Source organism: Acanthisitta chloris, unplaced genomic scaffold (assembly GCF_000695815.1).
Source record: "Acanthisitta chloris isolate BGI_N310 unplaced genomic scaffold, ASM69581v1 scaffold3659, whole genome shotgun sequence".
Taxonomy (NCBI): Eukaryota; Metazoa; Chordata; class Aves; order Passeriformes; family Acanthisittidae; genus Acanthisitta; species Acanthisitta chloris.
Window position 1 is genome coordinate 55,510 of NW_008692932.1, and position 19,294 is coordinate 74,803.

Below are 19,294 nucleotides of genomic sequence, written 5' to 3' on the forward strand. Positions count from 1 at the left end.
CTTGGTTATGGGTATATAGCTTATCCAAACTTAGCAGAATTAAGCATATCACAGCAGTATTCAAAATCATCACCTTATGTAAGTCTGAAATACTGTGGTTTTTAGACCTGAGTTGTACAGACCCACTTTGTCTTCACATTCCTGTTGTATAAAGAGCAGAGTCTCCTTGCATCTACATTATCTGTCCCAAATATATGGGTTTGTGTTACTAGTTCTTGAAATAGTCCTTATTTGTGTGCTATTACATAGGTGATCTGAGTAGAATTACCTTCATCAGCTAGGATGTTCCTTGCAGTTCTGACCATTGCATTTGGAATTGTCATTTTTTACTAGTAATTTCATAATATGGACACTTTTGTGAATTGAACATGAAAAGTATGGCAGTATCAATCCCATAATTACTTTAATATGTGTCAGTCTTTTTAAAAAGGAATTATGTAATTGCTCCATGGCTTAAAATACAGCACTTCTATAATTTTGTCAGTTTTATTTTGTGAGATTGCCCAGGCATAGCTGTCTCCTGCTTAGCTTCTGTAAAGAAAATAGACTTTGGGGCCCAATCAATTGGCTTGCACTAACATGGGGATAAATAGATTGGGTAAGAATTGTCAGTAGTTGTTAACTTAATTTTACAAACTGAATCTTGAGAGCTGGAATTGCTAAAATGGATTACATGACCTCTCAGAAAAGTATTTTAAAAGTGTCTTTAATAAAGAACTGATATGGTCAATGTGCTGTTTAACGGATACAACAGTGCTGGTATAACAGCTTTGCTGCAAAGAGTGTTTTCAATAATGCTTTTAGATTACTAAAAATAATTTCCCACAGTTAGAGATTTTAAAAAAATAGTTGTCATGTCACAGCAGAAAGTGAGACATTTCTTAGAGACTTGGCAAAAGGGAGTCACACTTTGTCTGCTTAGCTTGAAGTTAAGGCTGATCTTTAGGAACCACTTATGAAAAATCTTTTCCTGTGGTTTGAAGTGCCATGCCCTTAGAAGCACTGATGAGTATATACCTGGTTTGAAACCAGAAGATTGCTTCTTATTATAGAGGGAGTTCAAGATTATTTTTTTTTCTTAGTCAGTCCAAATCTGAGCATGACTTGCAGGGAAGATTCTGAGGCAGAATTGAAATTCAATATAAATCCGCATCACTGCTGGAAAATTTGATTTATGCATGAGATGCATGCTTGGTTTGTGTGTTTAATTACAGTACTGTGAGTTAAAATGCATGGTGCTAATAACTTACGAGCTAATCTTTTTATATCCAGTCTGTTTTCTGTAAAATGAAATTCTTTGTACTGAGGAAGAATTTGTTCCTTTGAAATTTACATGATTCTATGTGAGCCAAACTAGACAAATATTTTAGAAGATGAACTGATAACCAAGCCTTGGCCTATTGCCTTTTTTTCCCCCCTAGAAAATCCAGCTTTCTTCCTTGTTGATAGTGGTGGTCTCTCTCTCTTTTTCTTAAGTTGCTGTAATGCTTAGCAAGTGTTTAGTATTTTCAGGTGTGTTGGTGGTAAGGCTGAATTGATCTCTGTGTGGTTTGCTAATATTAGCAGTTTTCAGGGGTAGGGTTTTGAGATTTTTAGCTGTTCCTCAGGTTGTCTTTTACCTTGTACAAGATAATAATATCAAGGATCAGGATTGGGCAGGGAAGTCGGTGGCTTTTGAAGCACCTCCTTTGTATGTATAATCTCTTTAATTTTTGTGTGTTTAATCTCTGGAGTAGTTTCAGAGGTGATGATGGAGCATTACTCATGGTGAATTGCTTGGATGACAAATTTCCCATTGTATGTCACTGGCATTTCCCTTTAGCAAGTCATTTGGCTCTTTATGCTATTAATGTCTCGGCCTTGATTTTTCTCTTCCTTCATTGCAGTGTTTGTCTTCCAAAGTCTTGAAAACTCTTTGGTGCTTAAAACTAATGTATATGCATAATGTACATAAACTCCTTTGTGTGGATGAATCTAAAGGATTGTATTGACTACCAGTTTCAGTTGACATGAAGATCTTGCAGCATCACAAAACTCAGACATTCTGTTACCTAAACTCCTCCATAAGGTGACAAATTTCACTTAATTGCTCTTAATTATCAGGCCTTCCACTGAATGCACTTGTACACTGTGGGCCTATATTTAGGTGGTCGCAGTACGTCCCATTCCTTCGCACACGCACACCAGTGGGTTTTAGGTCTGAAGTTACCGTGTTGGGCATTTCTGAATACAATACCTATCTCTCTCGTGGGTTTATTGTAAGCTTTTTGAAGCTACATTTAGGTTACTAACATCAGGTAGTCTGATTTGAAAATGTTAAACATTCTCAGTAATGGTGGATATCCAAGAGCAGCTAAAAGAGAAGAGGTACTGAAGGAGTCGAGGAACTCAAGCCTGGAGGGCAAGGTGGCTTTTTTGCAATAAAATTAGAATTGGACTGTCTTTTGTTTTGGAAAACTGAATTCTTCTGCAATCCAAATTAGAAAAAGAATTATAAAGTCTGCGTACAAGTCCTGTAAAGGAATCCTGTTCATTCTGTGATTATTTCTGAGCCATTAAAAGTATGTATGAAGACCAGCATGGTTGTGATGAATCTTTGACCCTGCCATGTAACCCAGTGCACAGTAACAATAGGATTTGTTTTCGGTCTGCACAAAAGAGCTGTTTGGTGCAATGCTGATTAACTGTTTTCAATTCTGTGGATTATTTTTAAGATATTGTTCATGAAAATCTGAAAATGGGGTCAGATGGTGAAAGTGACCAAGCTTCTGGAACGTCATCTGATGAAGTTCAGTCTCCCACAGGTGTTTGCCTCAGAAACCGGATACACAGGCGAATCTCAATGGAGGTAATTACTTTTCATGCAAGAATCCTTTAAATTGGCAGGAGAGATGGGGGATGCTTTAATTGTTTCTTTTAACTGTTTGTCTTCTCAATGAACTGTAGCTGTTCTGACATACAGAATGTGCATAGAGCACTATTTCAATACTATTTAAATCTGTCTCCATTTGCCACACAGAAATCAGACGGTTATCCTGCCATGTTTGAGCTGTTCATTTTGAAAATCTAAATATGTTTTGGAACTTGGGGTTTTGGGAGGAATTTAAGTGTAGCATTTGAATACCTTTCTGTCACATTCTGTGGCATTCACTGAGTGTGTTCAAGATACACAGTTTAGACACTTTTTATTTAATACCATCTTCTATTCTTTGCAAACTAATGCTGCAGCAGCAGTGTCCTGACTGCTTCAGCCTTTTTTTCCTCTCTTCCTGTTTTTTTTTTTGTGAACGGAACTTTACAGGATGGTAAACAAAAGGAGGAAAAGTACCTTATGAATAACTGTGCACATAATTTCCTTTATTTATGAGTCTCATTATGAATACTAGCCACCCTTGTGCTTGTTTTGTTATCATTTCCCTTGGTGAACTAAAACAGACCACTTCCCTTTTTCTTGAGGGTATGAAAGTTACAGTAACAATGATGTCTTTGTTACAGAAGCATCTAAAATACTGTAGTTGCTGCTTTATAGCATACATGGCAAAATGCATAGTTTGTAAGATTTTGAATCCTCATTCAAAGGCTCATAATAACTATTGGGTTGGGGAAGCAGATTTGGATAAGTTACAGTAGGGTGAACATGCCAAAAATTTTTTATTTGTGAGGCATTCCGTTATGCTTGGAATTCCAAGACTCCAAGCATGTAATGTAGATATGATTCCAAGAACATGTGAATTAGCTGTATTAATTATTTACATAGTTTATTGCACCTGGGAGGTTTTGTTTTCAAATTCCTAAATTTGTATGTTAATCCCAGGTTTGACCTAAGACTTTGTTCTCCCAAGTTTACTTGCTGAAGTTTATTTGGGAGTACTAAGGTGGGTCTGTTGATTTAAGCAGGATACTTAAATCAAGGAAAAAAGTCAACGTGTAAACCTACCAGAATGTATGCTGGAGAAATTAAAAATAAAAGAAATTATTTAAAAGGATTATTTACTTTTTGTTCATTGTCTGTTTCCTCTACGTTTAGAACAGGAAAGAAATAAGGAAATTAATGATGCATAACGAAATTAACAAACTGAAATGGAAATCTGTCAAGTCTTCCAGAGAAGGCTAAGAACCATTAATGAATTCTTTTTTACTTTAGAATTCAAGAACTCTAAAAGAAATTACAAAGAACTTGGGAATAGTCAGTAAAGTTCAGGAAATTCCTGTGTAATTTTTCAGAAGGTGTCAAATAAAAGCATCTTTTAATTGACCTCTGTAACTGTGAAGCAGTTCTAATGTTACTGTTTAAGAGGCTTTGGGAAGCTTTTAGGTTTTGTTTATGCAATGTTGATTTTTCTCATTTTCCTCCAATTTCCAAATGGTTGTGACTGCTGAAATGAGTGTTACTTCTTCATTGAATGACTTGGTCAATGAGAGTACAAATGTTTTTGGCAGCTATTCGTGTATATTCTGTGAGAATTACCATGTTTCAAATCACTTAGTGTTGATGTGGTGACTTTTCCAGTAAGATTTCAGGCTAATGTCTGCAAACAGTCTCAATTCTGAATTTCAAGAATGTTCTCACTGGTGGACTTAGGTTTGCTTCTTTAAGTGCTTCGTAGCAGAGTAGGTGGGACTTCTACCTGTTTGTGCATTCAAGAGGGATAAAACTATATCTTGCAGCTTTGGTTTAAAATGCCTTTCTAATAGTAATCTTTGCAGTCATCTTTCTCATTTCGTAAGTGAGAAGGCGTAAAGTGGATTATATTGTCTGCCTGTCTTTCCCTCCTGTTTATCCCATGGGTCATTTTCTGTCAGTTTTGACAGATGGATAGAAATCTCAGATGCTAATTTTCTATTAATTTCTGTGCAAAAAAGCTCTGCATCGGGAGACATTACTAGTGCATCCATTGCTAGGAAAGATCCAGCCTTTATTAAACACCACGGTATTCGTATACGAGTTGAGTTTCAAAATGTAAGTCCATAGAAAACCCAGGTTTTTTTGGGGGGAGTTTTGCTGTTTGAGGAACGGGGTAACTTGTTTCCTTGGCCTTTGAGGGAACCAAAGAAAGGTTTCCTCTTGGAAAACTTGTGCCTGCATGCCTTGTGTGATTTGTGCCATGGAGCTGACTAGTTCAAGAGTAGTAATGTGGTTTTATAAAGAGAAAGAAACTTATCTTTGTTGTGAAATGAGTTTCTGTGATTTCAGTTTTATTTTGCTGGCTTGTGGGGTTCTGTCATCTCTAGACATCATTGGGTAGCCTGAGGACATACTCCCTTTATAGCCATTTAGGATAAGTTGTAGCTCTGTGCTATACATCCAGGTTGGAGTACATTAGTATGTGCGTGACAGTGTGTTTTTGCTGTAGTCTGCTGAAGTCATTAGTCCACTTGAAATCCATTGTAGAATGTATTTGATTAAATATACACTGTTGGATAAACTCAGTAAAGCCATATTCCTTGTTCCTCTGCATTAAGATGAATGTGCCTGTCACACTATGGCTATGAGCTTTTCTGTGTTTAGTTTGGCCAGTATTCACTGTATTTATAATATTTTTGTACATAACTTCTTGGTTATGCATGTTTGTTTCTCTCTGCTGAATTGGCAGAAGTTCTGTTTTGTTTTGAAGGTAACTAGTCAGGTAAAGCTGAAACCTTGGAACAGTCCTTTTTACATGTAATAACAGTGTATATAACCAAATTTCTCGTGCTCAGCTTGAACTTCCTCTAGAATTTTGAAAATTAGCAGCCCATCAAAAAAACCCTCTTAAGGTTTTTTGAATGCTTGCTAAAAACGTGTACTGGACTCAGTGCTAATTAGCAAAACTGAGCATTAATATACCCTGGCATGTTTTGTCCATTAGAATACACGATTTTTAGTGCCCATCCCCACTGCTGTGTATCATATAATAAAGCTGCTTTTTCTGTAATTGTTAAATAATGCAGAGCTACAAATAAAATGCTGTCAAAGAGCAGAGTGATTCTGTGCTGCAGAGTATGTGAAGGAATCTGTTGGGAAATAAAACTTGATCTAAAATTTTCATACAGAGATATCCAGGAAGATAGAAAATTGCAAAATAGGCAATGGAGAGAGAAAGGGAAAATGTGTTTGTTGCTGCAGAATCTTCATAGCAATAGAAAGCTGAAATTTCATAACCTTAAGTTGCCCTGCTTTAGATAGGAAATCATCATTCTGCAATGTCACCTAAATATGAAGCATTTTAGATAGGAAGTGGTGATGCTGCAGTGGGAGAGAATCCTGCTCTGCAGTGCAAAGTCTGCTGGGGTGAAAACTTTCCATCCACAGTAGCAGCCCTGGAGAGATAGCAGCTTTCAATCTGTCACGTCTGCCCTCCTGCCTGCCTTCGACATATAATTAGGCCAGGGTGACTGGTACAGGGAGATGATATGCATTTGCTTTGTGATGGTAAATGTTTTTGGGTTTTTTTTTATTATTGTTCCTTGTTATCCTGTGCTTAGAAAACAAAGAACATACCAGAATCTCATTGTGTTGCCTAGATAAAGTTTATTTTGCCTGTAATCCGCAGGCTACAAATTGTCTGTTGCTTTTGGTTTTTTCTCCTTCCTTCCACTCATTCAGGCAGGAGCCATGCTGACAGTAGGTGTGAGCATCTATTGTGTACAGAGTTTGGCTTCAAACAGCTGTTAGGTTTTGATTAAAATGTCTGCTATTCTCATGCTAATATAAATTATTACTTTGTAAATCAGTAAAATTGTATGTCAAAACAGATGCGCGAAGTAATTTTTTGAGTGTCGGATGCAATACAGCTTAAGAATGACTGCATGTGTATATGTATTTTATCATGTAATGAGAAACACTTCTCCGGATCATGGAGCCACAGCTTACAGTGTTTTCACTTGGCTTTTGCTGGAAAAGAAGACATGGGCAATAATGCATTAATATAGATTCACATTTAAAGCCATAAGTGTTCACTGGGGACCCTGTGCCCATGCACTGGATAGTGAGTATATCATTAAGAGCTGTGGTGGATAAAAAATAAGGAGAAACAGTCTGTGCAAATTGAAACATCTGTTTCCCTTTCCCAGAAGTCCAAGGTCTGTAAGCTATCTTAGCATGTGAACTGGCGGAGGGCCATAACCCACTGTTCACCAGCCTGTTTCCCAGATATTTTATCCTGAGAAACAGTTCTTATCCGTCCGACTGTCACATTAGTGACAGAAGTGTATTCCAGATCAGACTGCTCCCACCACATTGCTGTAGGGTATAATTCTCCCCTGGGAGGATTAGCTGCAGGATTAGTTCTTTTAGCTGTACAGAAAGAAATACAGAGCTACGAATTGATGCTGTGGGCAGGTGTGTGTTGTGCTGGTCACCTTCCAAAAGAAAAAGCGTAGATGAGAAGTAAGTTTTTGGTGAGCTTCATGCTTTACCAGAAGTGTGAGTGGTTTGGCAGCCTTGATACAGCCTGAGGAACTCAATCTGATGTTGGGCAAGCCTGCCTTCTCCTAAGAAAAACCTACAAAGTTGATTGATGTGTCAGCTGATGTAGTGGTAAGGTTTTGTTCATAGGCTTCAGATCAGAAGGTCCCCATTCACATGTGCAAATAGGGCACTCTTGGCTCTATTCAGCTGTTTAAATGCTTGAAGAGCAGACTGGATGGCAGGACTGACCCAGGCTTTCAGTCAGGGTTGGTACAGTATTTTCTCCTGCTGTTACATTTGGTAGCAGGAGGGCACTGAATCCAAGACAGCCTGAGCATTCAGCCTTATGTGTCTTGCCACTCAAGAGGCTCTCTTAGATCCCCACCAGGCAGTACTACATGGTGCCTTCTCTGAGCAAAGCTGCTTGCTTCCCCCTTCCTTCTGTGCTTGGCAGCTGTATAGCTCTGCCTTATTTACTGGATTATGTCTAATTTCCTTCTCTCCAGCTCCTGAGAATGCATAGCTCTTTTTCTGATCGTCTCTTCTGTGAATCTAAGCATGTGATCACCTACCAGAAGTTTTCAGTACTAGACAGACTAAAAATTGAATCTGAATACAATTAAGACTCTTTGCTTTTCAGTGGTCACTGCATTGTCTATTCAGCCATGCTTGGCAGCTGTCTCAGCTTTTTTCAAGGTTACACTAGAAGACATGTTAGCATTTTTGTAAACTCCTCCTTTCAAGTTCACATAAAGCTTGGTGATTTCAAAATCCCTCTTCTGAAAACAGAAGTGCATGTTCTCAATTAGTAGTATGGTTTTGATGAAACTGATGGACCTCCTTTTGACCTATTTGATTAGCAGACTTTCATTTCTTCTGCAGAAGAAAACTGGCACTACAACAAGAAAAATAGTTTCAGCTTGGATAACAGACTACTTTAACCTGCCTTTTGCTAGATTTTTAAAGGGTAACTGTCTGTTATCAGCAAGCGATGCTTTTTTTGCCCTTCTGTTAGGAACCTTTGTAATCCTGATGCTAAAATTCTTGCATTTCACGTGCAAGTGCTCCTTCCTTTAGAAAGGTTACAATCACTGGGCAATACTCTTTCTCTAAGGATGGAATATATCCTTTTTTGATTTTCCTTTTTCCTAACTCAGATTTCCTCTTAAGTTCTATTTAGGAGTAGTCTGTTATCATAGTGGATGTGTTCAGCCAGCTAAAAAACACATCTGTAGTAATCACTGGAATGTGTCAGATGTGAAGTGAGTAATTGGGTGCAGTTTCATACCCTGCACTGCAGCCACACACTTCTGTCCAGGAAGGTCAGGTTTCCCATTTCCATATTCAAGAAGTTAGTCTATTTTGAATTAGCCAGTTTCTTCATGGGACTTCCCCTTTGGTACTTGAAGCTTTGTTGATGGTATGAATGCTAGTGTTAGAAATTAATGTTACACAGAACTGTTAAAGGTCCAAGTTTGCATTTTTTTTGCAGTGATATATATTCTGTTTGGTTTCTCATTGTATTTTTTTCCTTGCTCTCCGCCTCATTCTTGTAAGCTGATAAATTTATGCTGCCTTTTCTCTTTTGGGGCATTTTCTCCTACAGCTATGTTACAGAAACTGATGAAAACATAGAGAATCTAATTCTAAAAATCAGGAAGGGACAGTAGTAAATGAGGCAAAGCTTGCTTTGTTAGCTTCTGCTACTGCCCAGCACCCACAAGTGAAGTCAGCTGTCAGACCTTGGATTTCAGCAGAGTTTGTGCTGAGGCTAATGCGACAGAGCAGTATCTTGTTAGGTGGTAATTTAGTCAGGCAAACAAACTCAGGCATGATGTTTTTATGGCTGTTGTTATTTTTCAGATTCTTCCTTAGACTCTCAAAGTTCACTTCCTTACAGGTTCTCTGAGAGACAGTAAAATAATAACAAACCCCAAAAAAAACACAGAAGAATAATTTTCAAGTGTTTCTGGCATAATCTGTCACAAATTTCCTGTGTCTTTATACACTTTGTGAAGAGAAAATTAATGTCTCACACTTGAGTTTCCTTTCTCCTTTCTCAGATTTTTCAAAACTGGTTTTATGACACATGTATTTGTTTTGTTTTGGTTTCATTGGTTGTGAATAGAAGCTCCTGGAATGCAGTTTCTGAATACTGTATTTGTGCTGAACAGTTTCTGCCTTTTCCTGCAAAACTGCTGGGAGATATGAAGTAAATAAAAAAATGCCTGTGTTTTTTTTGAAAAAAAGAATGAAAGACCAGTTTTTATTCAGCTAGTCTGTAGGCTAAGCTGCATATCCATGAAATTAAAATTCTTGCTAAAAGTATTTTGAAAAAGCAAGTGTTCAGAATTCTTTTTTTTGACTGCTTACATGAAAAAAATCCTATTGGCCTATAATTCTAATTTAAAAAATACTAATTGTTGCAAGTGTTACTGAAAAGATCCTTGGCACATTTCATAAGTTTTTAATCATGCTAAAGCAACTGAAAGCAAAACTATCTGCTTGCAATTCTGCTTTCTGTGCTTTTTTAATAGTATTTATTTCAGTTTTATGAGTGGTCATAGCTACTTTAGATATTGGCAATAACTTTCTTTAACTACTGGCAGTAAAGTCCTTGCTTTGTTGATTGATGATAGTAGATGCGCTGGGAAAATGTGACTCCTAGTCCCAAAATAGATATTAAACCTTAGAATTCTTAATATTTCGATGATTACACTTGGCTCCTTGTCTTTTCCTGGCATCTCAAAATCAAATCTGACAAACTGGGTTTCTGCTGGGGAGAAAGCAGATAAGAATGTGCATTGTCTGTGGTCAGTGGTGTTTATTCTGAGTCTAAAGTAGCCTGTGGACACAATCTGATTCAGCACCCTGAAGGTGTTTCGTGTAGTTGTTTTGATTAGCATATTGGAAAAAGCTTCTTGATTTAATTGATGGAAGAATTCCATATTTGGGGTCAATTCTGTCCCAAATACAAGAAGCCACTTGATTGGGTGCTCAAAATGTGTGTTTTCTTGAGTTGTGTTTGATTTCAGTAGACTGGCTGAAAACCAGAGTGGATTTATGATGTGAGAAGTAGCAGAGATCCTTCGTAGATGGGTTTTAAGATTATATTTTCATTATTGCTAACAGAAGAAAAGGTTCTTTGACACTTTCCGCAAGTTTAACAGACTAGTAATTGACTAATTGTGGTTTAATGTTTGCAGTAAATTAATAGCAACAACATTCAAGCATAAAGGAAAAATGTAGCATTTAGATATAAATCACTCTGCCAAAGGCAGGAAAAAAATGCACTTTATGCATCATAATGAAATTATAGCTAAAGCTGTCAGTTGCGTGGGGGAATGATGATGGGTGTGTATACGTATGAGGAAAACTGGTATAGATAACTCATGCCAGCTGTTAAAATAGTCTTTTTGGTTACAGTAATCGAGGCCTATTTATAAAGGTGTTAAAATAGCGTGCTGCAGGGAGGCTATAGGTTTCTTTTAATGGATGTGTGTCCTGGTGTTTTGCTTCAAGATCTTGGAGGTCTACAGAGCTGTAACCAAATAACGCAGTTTTTTACGAATGTGTTCTCTGATTTGGGGTTGGGTATTTTTTCTATTTGCTTTTGCCTCTAACAGTCTTGTTGCGTGTCATAATTCTGTAGAGGATCCAGTTGGCTGCAACTGTGCTAACTGTCATTTGACAAAAATGTACTGAAATTTGCTAAGGCAAAAAAACTTTGGGGGGAAAAAAGCTCCATGTGGTATTTGATACTAAAATGCTACAGGAAGTACGTGGATATAAGGTTGTATGTTAGGATGTTTAAATTAAAAAAAAAAATGTGTTAAAATTAATTTGTTAGCTGTGTGTGTCATGAAGAAGCACATTATACACATTTCTAGCTACAGTGCAAGGAAAGGATAGAGTAAAAAGTTGGGGTTTGGGCTTTTTTTGGTTGGCAGCTTTGTTGGTTTTTTTGTTTTTCTTGCGATAAGCATGTCATGAAGTTGAACTGTGTTGCATAGAGGGTCATATGATGTAGAATTTTAGATGTCATTAAGTATTCTCCAGTGAACAAAAGCACTATGACTTAGCAGTGACCAGATTGTGGTCGCAGCTGACATTTCTCACTGGTGCTCGCTAAAACTGGTGAGAAGGCTAATTCAGAGCAATGCTTACACAAGAGAGTGTTTTCATTTGATCCATAGTGGATTGTTTGGGCTGTCAGGCTCATGTCTGTAGACTTAGAATAACAGTTCTTTTTTGTTTGTGAGACTGTAACAAAATTGTATTGATGGAATTTAGCAATATTAACTCCTAAAAGATAAGCTGAAATTTTAGGGAGGGGTGGACAGTTACTTGTCTGCTGCCTCATATAGTCAGTACATACCTTAAGTAATGATTGGCCTGGAAATGTGACATCAATAAACTGAAGATTCAAAGCAATAAGAATGGGTATATAATGATGTAGCTTGGCAATGTAGTTTGTGTCATCCACTGACAGCAACAGCTTCCTTCTCCCCTTGGCTCCTAAACTTGTATCAGCAGATAATTATTCACTTTGTTTTGAAGGGATAGTTATCTGACAGTTGACTTCCTTACACCACATCACTGCATCATCAGCTTAGAGCCCATTCTAATCCAAAAGGGTGGGAACATCTGGCCACAGGCATTAAAATACTGGGTTTGGAGGTACTCAGCTGTGAGGTTACCTGAATGAAACAGTCAAGTAAGAGTAAACTGAGGCTGATGTTACCATGGTTTTCCCTTGCAGTTTTTTTTTTGACAAGCCGTTTGGTGCTACAGCATTGCCCCCCTCCCTTTTATTTTTTTCCTCTTACTGCTTCACTGGCAGAAGCCTGAATCTTTCTTCTCCTGCTGCAGTGGTGAGTGTGGTAGCAGCCTGAAATGGCCTAGCAGTTGGAAGATCAGTGGCATTTGTAGCCCAGTAGATTTGAGAGAGACTTATTGTTGCTACTGCAGCATGAAAGAAGCAGTCTGCAAATTGGCACAGTTGCTAAAGGATAAAAATAAAAGTAGTGTAGGGGTTTTTTTCTGCTTTTCATAGTGTAATAATAATTGGACTCAGAAAGACCTCAACAGATCTTTCCCTGGGGCAATTTTCTGGTTGTGTATTTTTTTATTATACTCTTTCTGCTTTGTCAAAAATATTAGTGTTTATTGTATATATGTGCTGTATAAGTTCAAGACATAATGACCTGAGTCATCAAAAGACAGACTTAACAGTGTGAATGTTTCCGACTGCTTCTTTATAGAGCAGTTTTAACTCGCAGAGTTCAAACATTCTCTATCCTGAGTTAGAATCATCTTTATTTAACTTCACGGAAATTTACTGAAGCATGTAATGCATCTTGGTCAAAAAAAACCCCAAAAGTGAGTTAGGGAAATGCAGAAATTTTTCTGTTATAATACCTGATTTAAAGTGTGAAAAGTTAAGTATTCCTTTCACAAATAAAAATAGGTTTATTCTGTGAAAAAATACACTTTTTTGGTCAGCATTTAAGAGAAGTGAAAATTGATCTGTTGACCAAGAATGAGACTTTCTGAAAAATGTCATGCTGTGGCACAAAAGGTCTATTACATGAGTCATGTCAGGCAATAAGGAAGGGGAATGGCTGGTGAGTTTGTATTATGAAGAATAGGAAATGAGAAGGGAGTAGGTAGCAAAGGAAGAGAGTTGTTTGATAGTCAGATGTGAAAACCAGCCTGTGGTAAGAAAACCCTAGGATTGAATTCTTGTGAATGGTTTACTATGGGTGGCAGGTCAAGCTCATATTTGCAACAGTATTTTTGACCGTTCAAAATAGAACTCTAAGTAAAGAAATATAGAAATGTTAGGATTTTTTTTTATTTATTTACAAGTATGTGTGAAAGCAGGTTAGGTTTGGGGGTTTTGGTGTTGGCTTTTGTTTGTTCTCATTTTAATTTAGACAACATCTTTGTTTACTTATAATGTTACCTTCCTCAGCTCCCAGGACCTGTAGGATTTAAGTTGAAACGCCTGCCTCCTTCTCTTGTGCCCAAGTGTAAGTGGTTGGTGTTAGAATATCCACATCGAGTTACAGCAACACAGTTGGACGCTAGCCAGATGAAAGGAAAGGCTCGACAGTGTAGCTCTTCTCAGAGCAGTTGCTGTGAGCTAGCATTAGAAATAGATGGTAAAGATAAACACGAGTTGGGATAGTTTATCTCCACAGAAGACAAAGTGATATTAGTGTCACAAGTGCTTACATGTTCATCTGCCATCGAGCAGAGTAGGATAAATGTGATGCTTGTTTCAGACCAATTATAAAAATAGATTGCATTTCCCTGCCATTAATACCAATAGTAAAGGACACTTGAGAATAAGCATCGCGTATGAGGATAGAAAATGTGGTTTTAAGTTGTAGAAGGAGGGGGAAAGTGCCACGAGCGTTCTAGTTCCCCTAGCACGTCAAATGATGCCTGAACATGTTCTGCAGAATATAGTCTGTAACATACAGTTAACCATAGGCATTTGAGCATTTAACAGTACCACATTTATTAAACACTGATGTATTTTATTGCAAGTTGACCGTAAAAATAACTGAAAGGATTAACTAGAAAATACTGTGAATTGACAAAAGCTTTTACATAAATTAGACCTCATTAGGAAAATTAAATAATGAGTGACATGCAAGAAAATAATATAATTTTAGTTTTCTAAAAGACAGTTTGTTTTACCTGAAGTGCTTTGCTCTCCCTACAAGCCAGAGGTTTACATTCTAGTAAACTTTTGCTTAAGAGTTACAAAGGAATGCAGCCAGATTGCATAGTTGAGGGTCTGTGTACACCAGTTAAACACCTGTTATATTTAAAAAGGATACATAAAATAACATAGGAAGTTGCTCCAACTTATTCCCTTTAAAAATAAACAAAAATGTAGAAGATTTATAAAGGGTTGCGAAATTACTGTTAAAAATAGACCTTTAATTATGTAGTGTTGATGATCTCAAAATCTTCAGCATCAGAAGCTAAAGAGCACAGAGAAAATTGCCAGTCTTGCCATTAATTTTACATGCTTCTTAAAGCAGCATTGTAGCAAGATCTTGTAACTGCTTGTGTTTTTAACAGCCTGCTAATAGTTTCCATTATAAAAGCTTTCTTGGTTAGTAATTTTCCTTGGTTTAAGGCGTTTGGTTTTTTTTTTTTCTTTTGGTTTTGTTTTTTTTAATGAAAAATGCTACAGGTCATTACATTCAGTTGGTCATTGAAATTAGTGTGGACAAAGTCCTCTGTCCACAAAGTCTCTTTTTGATTGTTTCATAGAATTCCACAGAGATTTAAGAGAATTAGAAGTTCTGTAAAATCATTGTTTTCTGCAGTTGCTGGCACCCTGGTGTCATGCCAAAAATAGCAGTGAGCCATGGGGTTTGGAAGAACAGGTTTTGCTGCTAGAAAAGCAGCAGTAGCAGAACTGCAGTGGATTGGCTGCATGAGCAGCATGAGGGAGTGGAGATGGCAGTTGCATCTAACATGCAGCTCTGACCTTCATACACTAAGGCCAGCATCTTCTTAAAGGCTGTTCATCGCCAGCAGGGAGCCAGGTTGCTTCCCTGGAGCTCAGTGGCTGACTCAGACTGGCTAAAGGGCTGTTCTGTACTGTCTGGCATGGCACTCAGCAGTAAAACTGGGGAGTAGGAGGGAGAAAGGAGGGCCATTTGTGGCTAAGGCATTTGTCTTCCACCTCTTGAGTGTCACTGCTGTGCTTGCTGAGGCCCAGCTTTCCAGGAAGTGGATGGACACCTGCATGCTGATGGGAAGCTGTGAATCAGTTCCTTTTCCCACTCTGCTTGGGCACACAGCTTTTGCTTTCCCTATTAAAATGCCTTTGGCTACACCCATAAGTTTCCTCACCATGCTTCTGTCTTCTCTGCGTCCTGCAAGAGCAGGGAGTGAGTGCTTCACTGGTGCAGGCTTGTCTGTTCGCTGGGATCAGCCCATGGTGCAAGAATAAGTCTCATGCTGCCATCAGATGACGGGTTGCCCAGGTGTCAGCAGACTGCCTGGTCTTGAAGACTTCAGGCTCAAAATTGGTAGGTGTGTAATAGGCTTCTTTTCTTTCAACATTATCTCAGTTAAATTAACTGTGTTTTCAACTGTCAGACTGATGTAATTTTAGTTTCCAGTTTTTCTGTTTAGCCACTAGGAAACGTTGTGCTTATTCCTCTCATGCACAGCTAATGAATCCCCTTTCATGTTACTGTATAGCATTTAATTATAATTGCTTGCTTTTCCCAAGAGGTGGTTGCTTCAATTATTGCAAAAATTGGGAGGAATTAAGGTTGTACAGACAAACAAGACATAGTAATTTCCGTCTTTCAGGTATTTGGGTTTGTAGTCTAAATTATTTTCTTTAATTTTGTCTATTTTAGGCGGGTAGGCAAAGGCTAGTTGTAATGCAAAGAAGACTTTTTATATATAACTTTATGATCTTTCAAATATTGGTGTCATAAAAGGTTTCTGACGAGAGGTAACAATTTTAGTATATGGTTTTTAAAAGGAAGTCTTGGTTTGGGTGACATTTCAACATAGCCAAATATGAGTGAGTATTGCAAGTAGTGTAGAAGTGTAGATCATTAAGAGGAACAAAGTTTATCAAGTACCTGCTACAACTTCCAAAAAATCATTATGGTTTTTGTCTCGGAAAAGAACCTTTCTTCAGCTCAAAGTAGTTAAGGAAAGCAGATAGTGTTTTCTTTTTTTTTTTTTCTACAACATGGCAGAAATTTAGGCTTCCAGCACATAAATACAGTCTTGCTTTTTCTGAGGGGTAAAAGAGCGATTGCTGTCATGTATTGTCCATTATATTACAAATATAAGTAGAGAAAAACTATTAAAATCAGATATTGCAATTCTGAAAGCAGCTTCTCCCTACTTTACCCCTCAGGTTATGGTACACTGTTTGGGGTTTTTTAAAGACAGACATTGCAGGGGGTGGGGATGAGGGTGGTTGTTGGATGCTTAAAGTAGACTGTAGCTTGTGAGGTTTTTACCCAAACTGGAATAGATTTCTGCCTTTACAGCAGGAAGTACTTAGTCAGTTTCTGTGTCACCTACTGTGGAGCACCAAATGTAAATTTACAGCTTAAGCTCAATTTAGAAATGAGGATGCCACATGGATCTCTTAAGTAAGTCATGAGGGGTTTTGCAATTGCCTGTTTCAAAAATGGCAAAAGCAGAGGTTTTGAGAATGAAGGAATAGGAATTCTGTAATAGAATTACATCTGCCTTCCATTACAATATTTTCTGGTACCTTAAATATTGTTATCTGCAGTTTTTATGGTAGCTGAGCCCCAAGGTAATCAATCTTTAGTGGCTGTAAACCATCTTAGGCTTGTTTTGTTTCCCTTCCTCTCCATTTGGAAAGGTATGTGTTTACTGGTGGCAGGCCCTGTGCACAGTTAATGGCACAGTATTCAAACTGCCAGCACAGCTTGAAGGCTTCCTTTGCTTCCTCCTTCCTATATACCCGTCAGCTTTGTATGCTTGGAAATGCTTCTTGGCGGCTGTGGAGCTCAGTTTGAAGCACCACTTTGGCTGCACCAAGGATGAGTGCTATGAGAGAAGAGAACATGCAGATGAAGAGCTTTGGGGTACAATCAACTCAGTGTTTCATGAGTCCTTTGAGTTGTGGTCCATGATTTCAGCATCCCTATAAAAATTCTCTGTTAACATCCCTATAATCTGTCTGTTAAAATACATATTGTGGAACAAGCACTATGGGACAGTGAGAAGAGAGCACTACAGGAGGTTTCTGTGCTGTAAGAGTTAATAGATAGGAGTAGGAGACAGCTAGTTTGCCACAGGATTCATAGGATAATGATGATCTCCACTGTGCTCAGCAAGTTAGATTGAAAAATTTGGCTCAGTGCTCTTTTCTTCTGTTGTCTTGGTATTTGTCAAATTTCTGATTTCTTTTATGTTCTTGAGCCATCGGAAAAAGAAAATCAGGATTTTGGTCCAGTGTTGAGCTGGGATTACAACAGGAAGGAGGAGTAGAGACTGATTACTTGTCCTTTTCCTATCATCCCTGTCTTGCTCCAGCAGTTTCATGGTTTTACTCTGCAGTGAGATGTCAAAGTTGCTTTCTTTGAGTCAACATGGTGCACCTTCCTTTGAGCTCAGCTCTCTGGAAGAGCTACTAGAATTTTCTGAAGAATGCAGTAAATTACAGGATGAAATTATTTACTTTTCATTATCTGAAGCCCTTTTCAGTAGGAGAGAGGCATTTCTCTTTTCAGATGTCTCTAGCTTCACAGAATTTTAGTTGCCTATTACAATAATGGCACTAGCAGAACCTAGCAAAAAAAAAAGAAGAAAAATACTGTAGTGGAAAATACCATTTTATTGTAGGAAATACTTCTAGCTCCTGCTATAATTAGTTGGTTCCACCACTCTCCCTAAAGCCACGCAGGCAGTTTTACAGTTGCCAATGTTTTGAAAATTTTGAAATACCCGAGTTGAAAATTAATGAACTGGAAGCTGCCAAAACTGAGCCATACTTTCTGTTTTCCTTTAATTTAACTTCAAAATGTTGGTCAAAGCTGTCATTCTGTGAACAGCACTTTTTCATCTAATGACAGTTAAAAGATTCTGTGCAAGATGAGGAATAGATGTTGATTTTTCCAGGTGTACAAAGAAGTTGATGTTGGGCAGCGAAGAAGCAGCTAACAAACTTTGTGCCCTGTACCTAAGGAGGTGTGAAGAGCATAGGGAAAAGAGGGGGATGAGCTGACAGAAATCAGAGCTTTGTTGGCATCTCTCCAAAAATTTCTAGCCGGATGCATTGGCCAAAGGGAATAACACACATAATTCACTCATCTGGAGAGACACATATCAGCACTTCAGTCCTACCTGAGATGCAATTAGTTGCCAAATTGCATAGGGGTTTTTTTTCAAGTATGTATCTTTCACTGTTATTTTTTGCTTAGCTGTTGCTCCAGGTATCTGTACAAGTCATGCATATACATGATTCAGATAAATTCTCATCACTGAAAGCTTTGGAAGTTGTTCAGGAAGATCTCAAGTCTTGAAAAGGCTGATGATCCAGTTCTTTGTCAGCCTAAGCCAATTTGGCTGCCAGCTTCCCAGGCTTGCCCTGCTGCCTCTCTTGCCCTGCGTTCAGGCTGTGAGCTCGTCTGACCTTAAGCTGAACCTGTTCGGAGCACAAAGCTGGCAGGAAGCTGTGCACTTCGCCTGAGATTGTTTCCCGCTGATTTAGTGTGCTGAAATAGTTCAAAGATGCTGCAAAGGCATGAGTAGAAGCACATGGTCAAGCCTGAGGGGAATCGAATGGGGATGTAGCTGCCAACATTTAGGTTAGCTCAGAATGCCAGGCTGGAGGTGATAGGTAAGGTAGAAAAATGGTAACATCAAGAAGGGCTTAACTGCCCTCAGGTCGGAATTGATCAAATCTGAGTTCCAGCAGCTGAAATCTGGATGGAGTTTCCCTCCTGTGCTCATGAAGAGTGTGAAAACAGTGATGCTTCCAGAGATGTACTCTTAACTGCAGGGTAGAATCTGTAGGGGTGGATTGTATACTTTGACGTTGAGCAGGGTTTATTTTTTTTAACTTGGATAAACTACCTTCACTGAAAAATAATTCCTGCGGTTTTGGAAATTACTTCCCATTTTTTGAGAGTCTGGATATGTTGCCCTTTTATCTCTGTGATGGTCACTGGCCATTTTTAGACCGTATTTGGTATTTTGTTTTCTGGCATCTTTGAGATTAAAGCCAAACTGAAAATAATAAGAAAGTGCAGTCACACACACAAAAATATCTCCTCCCATCTCCCATTTGCTGAAAGGTGAAGTGATTTTGTTTCCCTCATCTTAGAAATAATACAGGTTGTTGTTGGAAAAATTTACTGCTGA

General features: G+C 38.2%; 1 protein-coding gene across 4 annotated transcripts in view; it reads left to right on the forward strand.

The window, feature by feature from the left end:
* CDK17 (cyclin-dependent kinase 17) overlaps positions 1 to 19,294 on the forward strand; it is a 55,938-nt gene that overhangs the window by 18,116 nt on the left and 18,528 nt on the right. For all 4 annotated transcript variants that reach the window (XM_009082849.1, XM_009082850.1, XM_009082852.1 and 1 more), the window contains one exon: positions 2,715 to 2,848. In XM_009082849.1, coding sequence (XP_009081097.1) covers positions 2,715 to 2,848 — 134 coding nt within the window. The remainder of the gene's footprint in view (positions 1 to 2,714; positions 2,849 to 19,294) is intronic.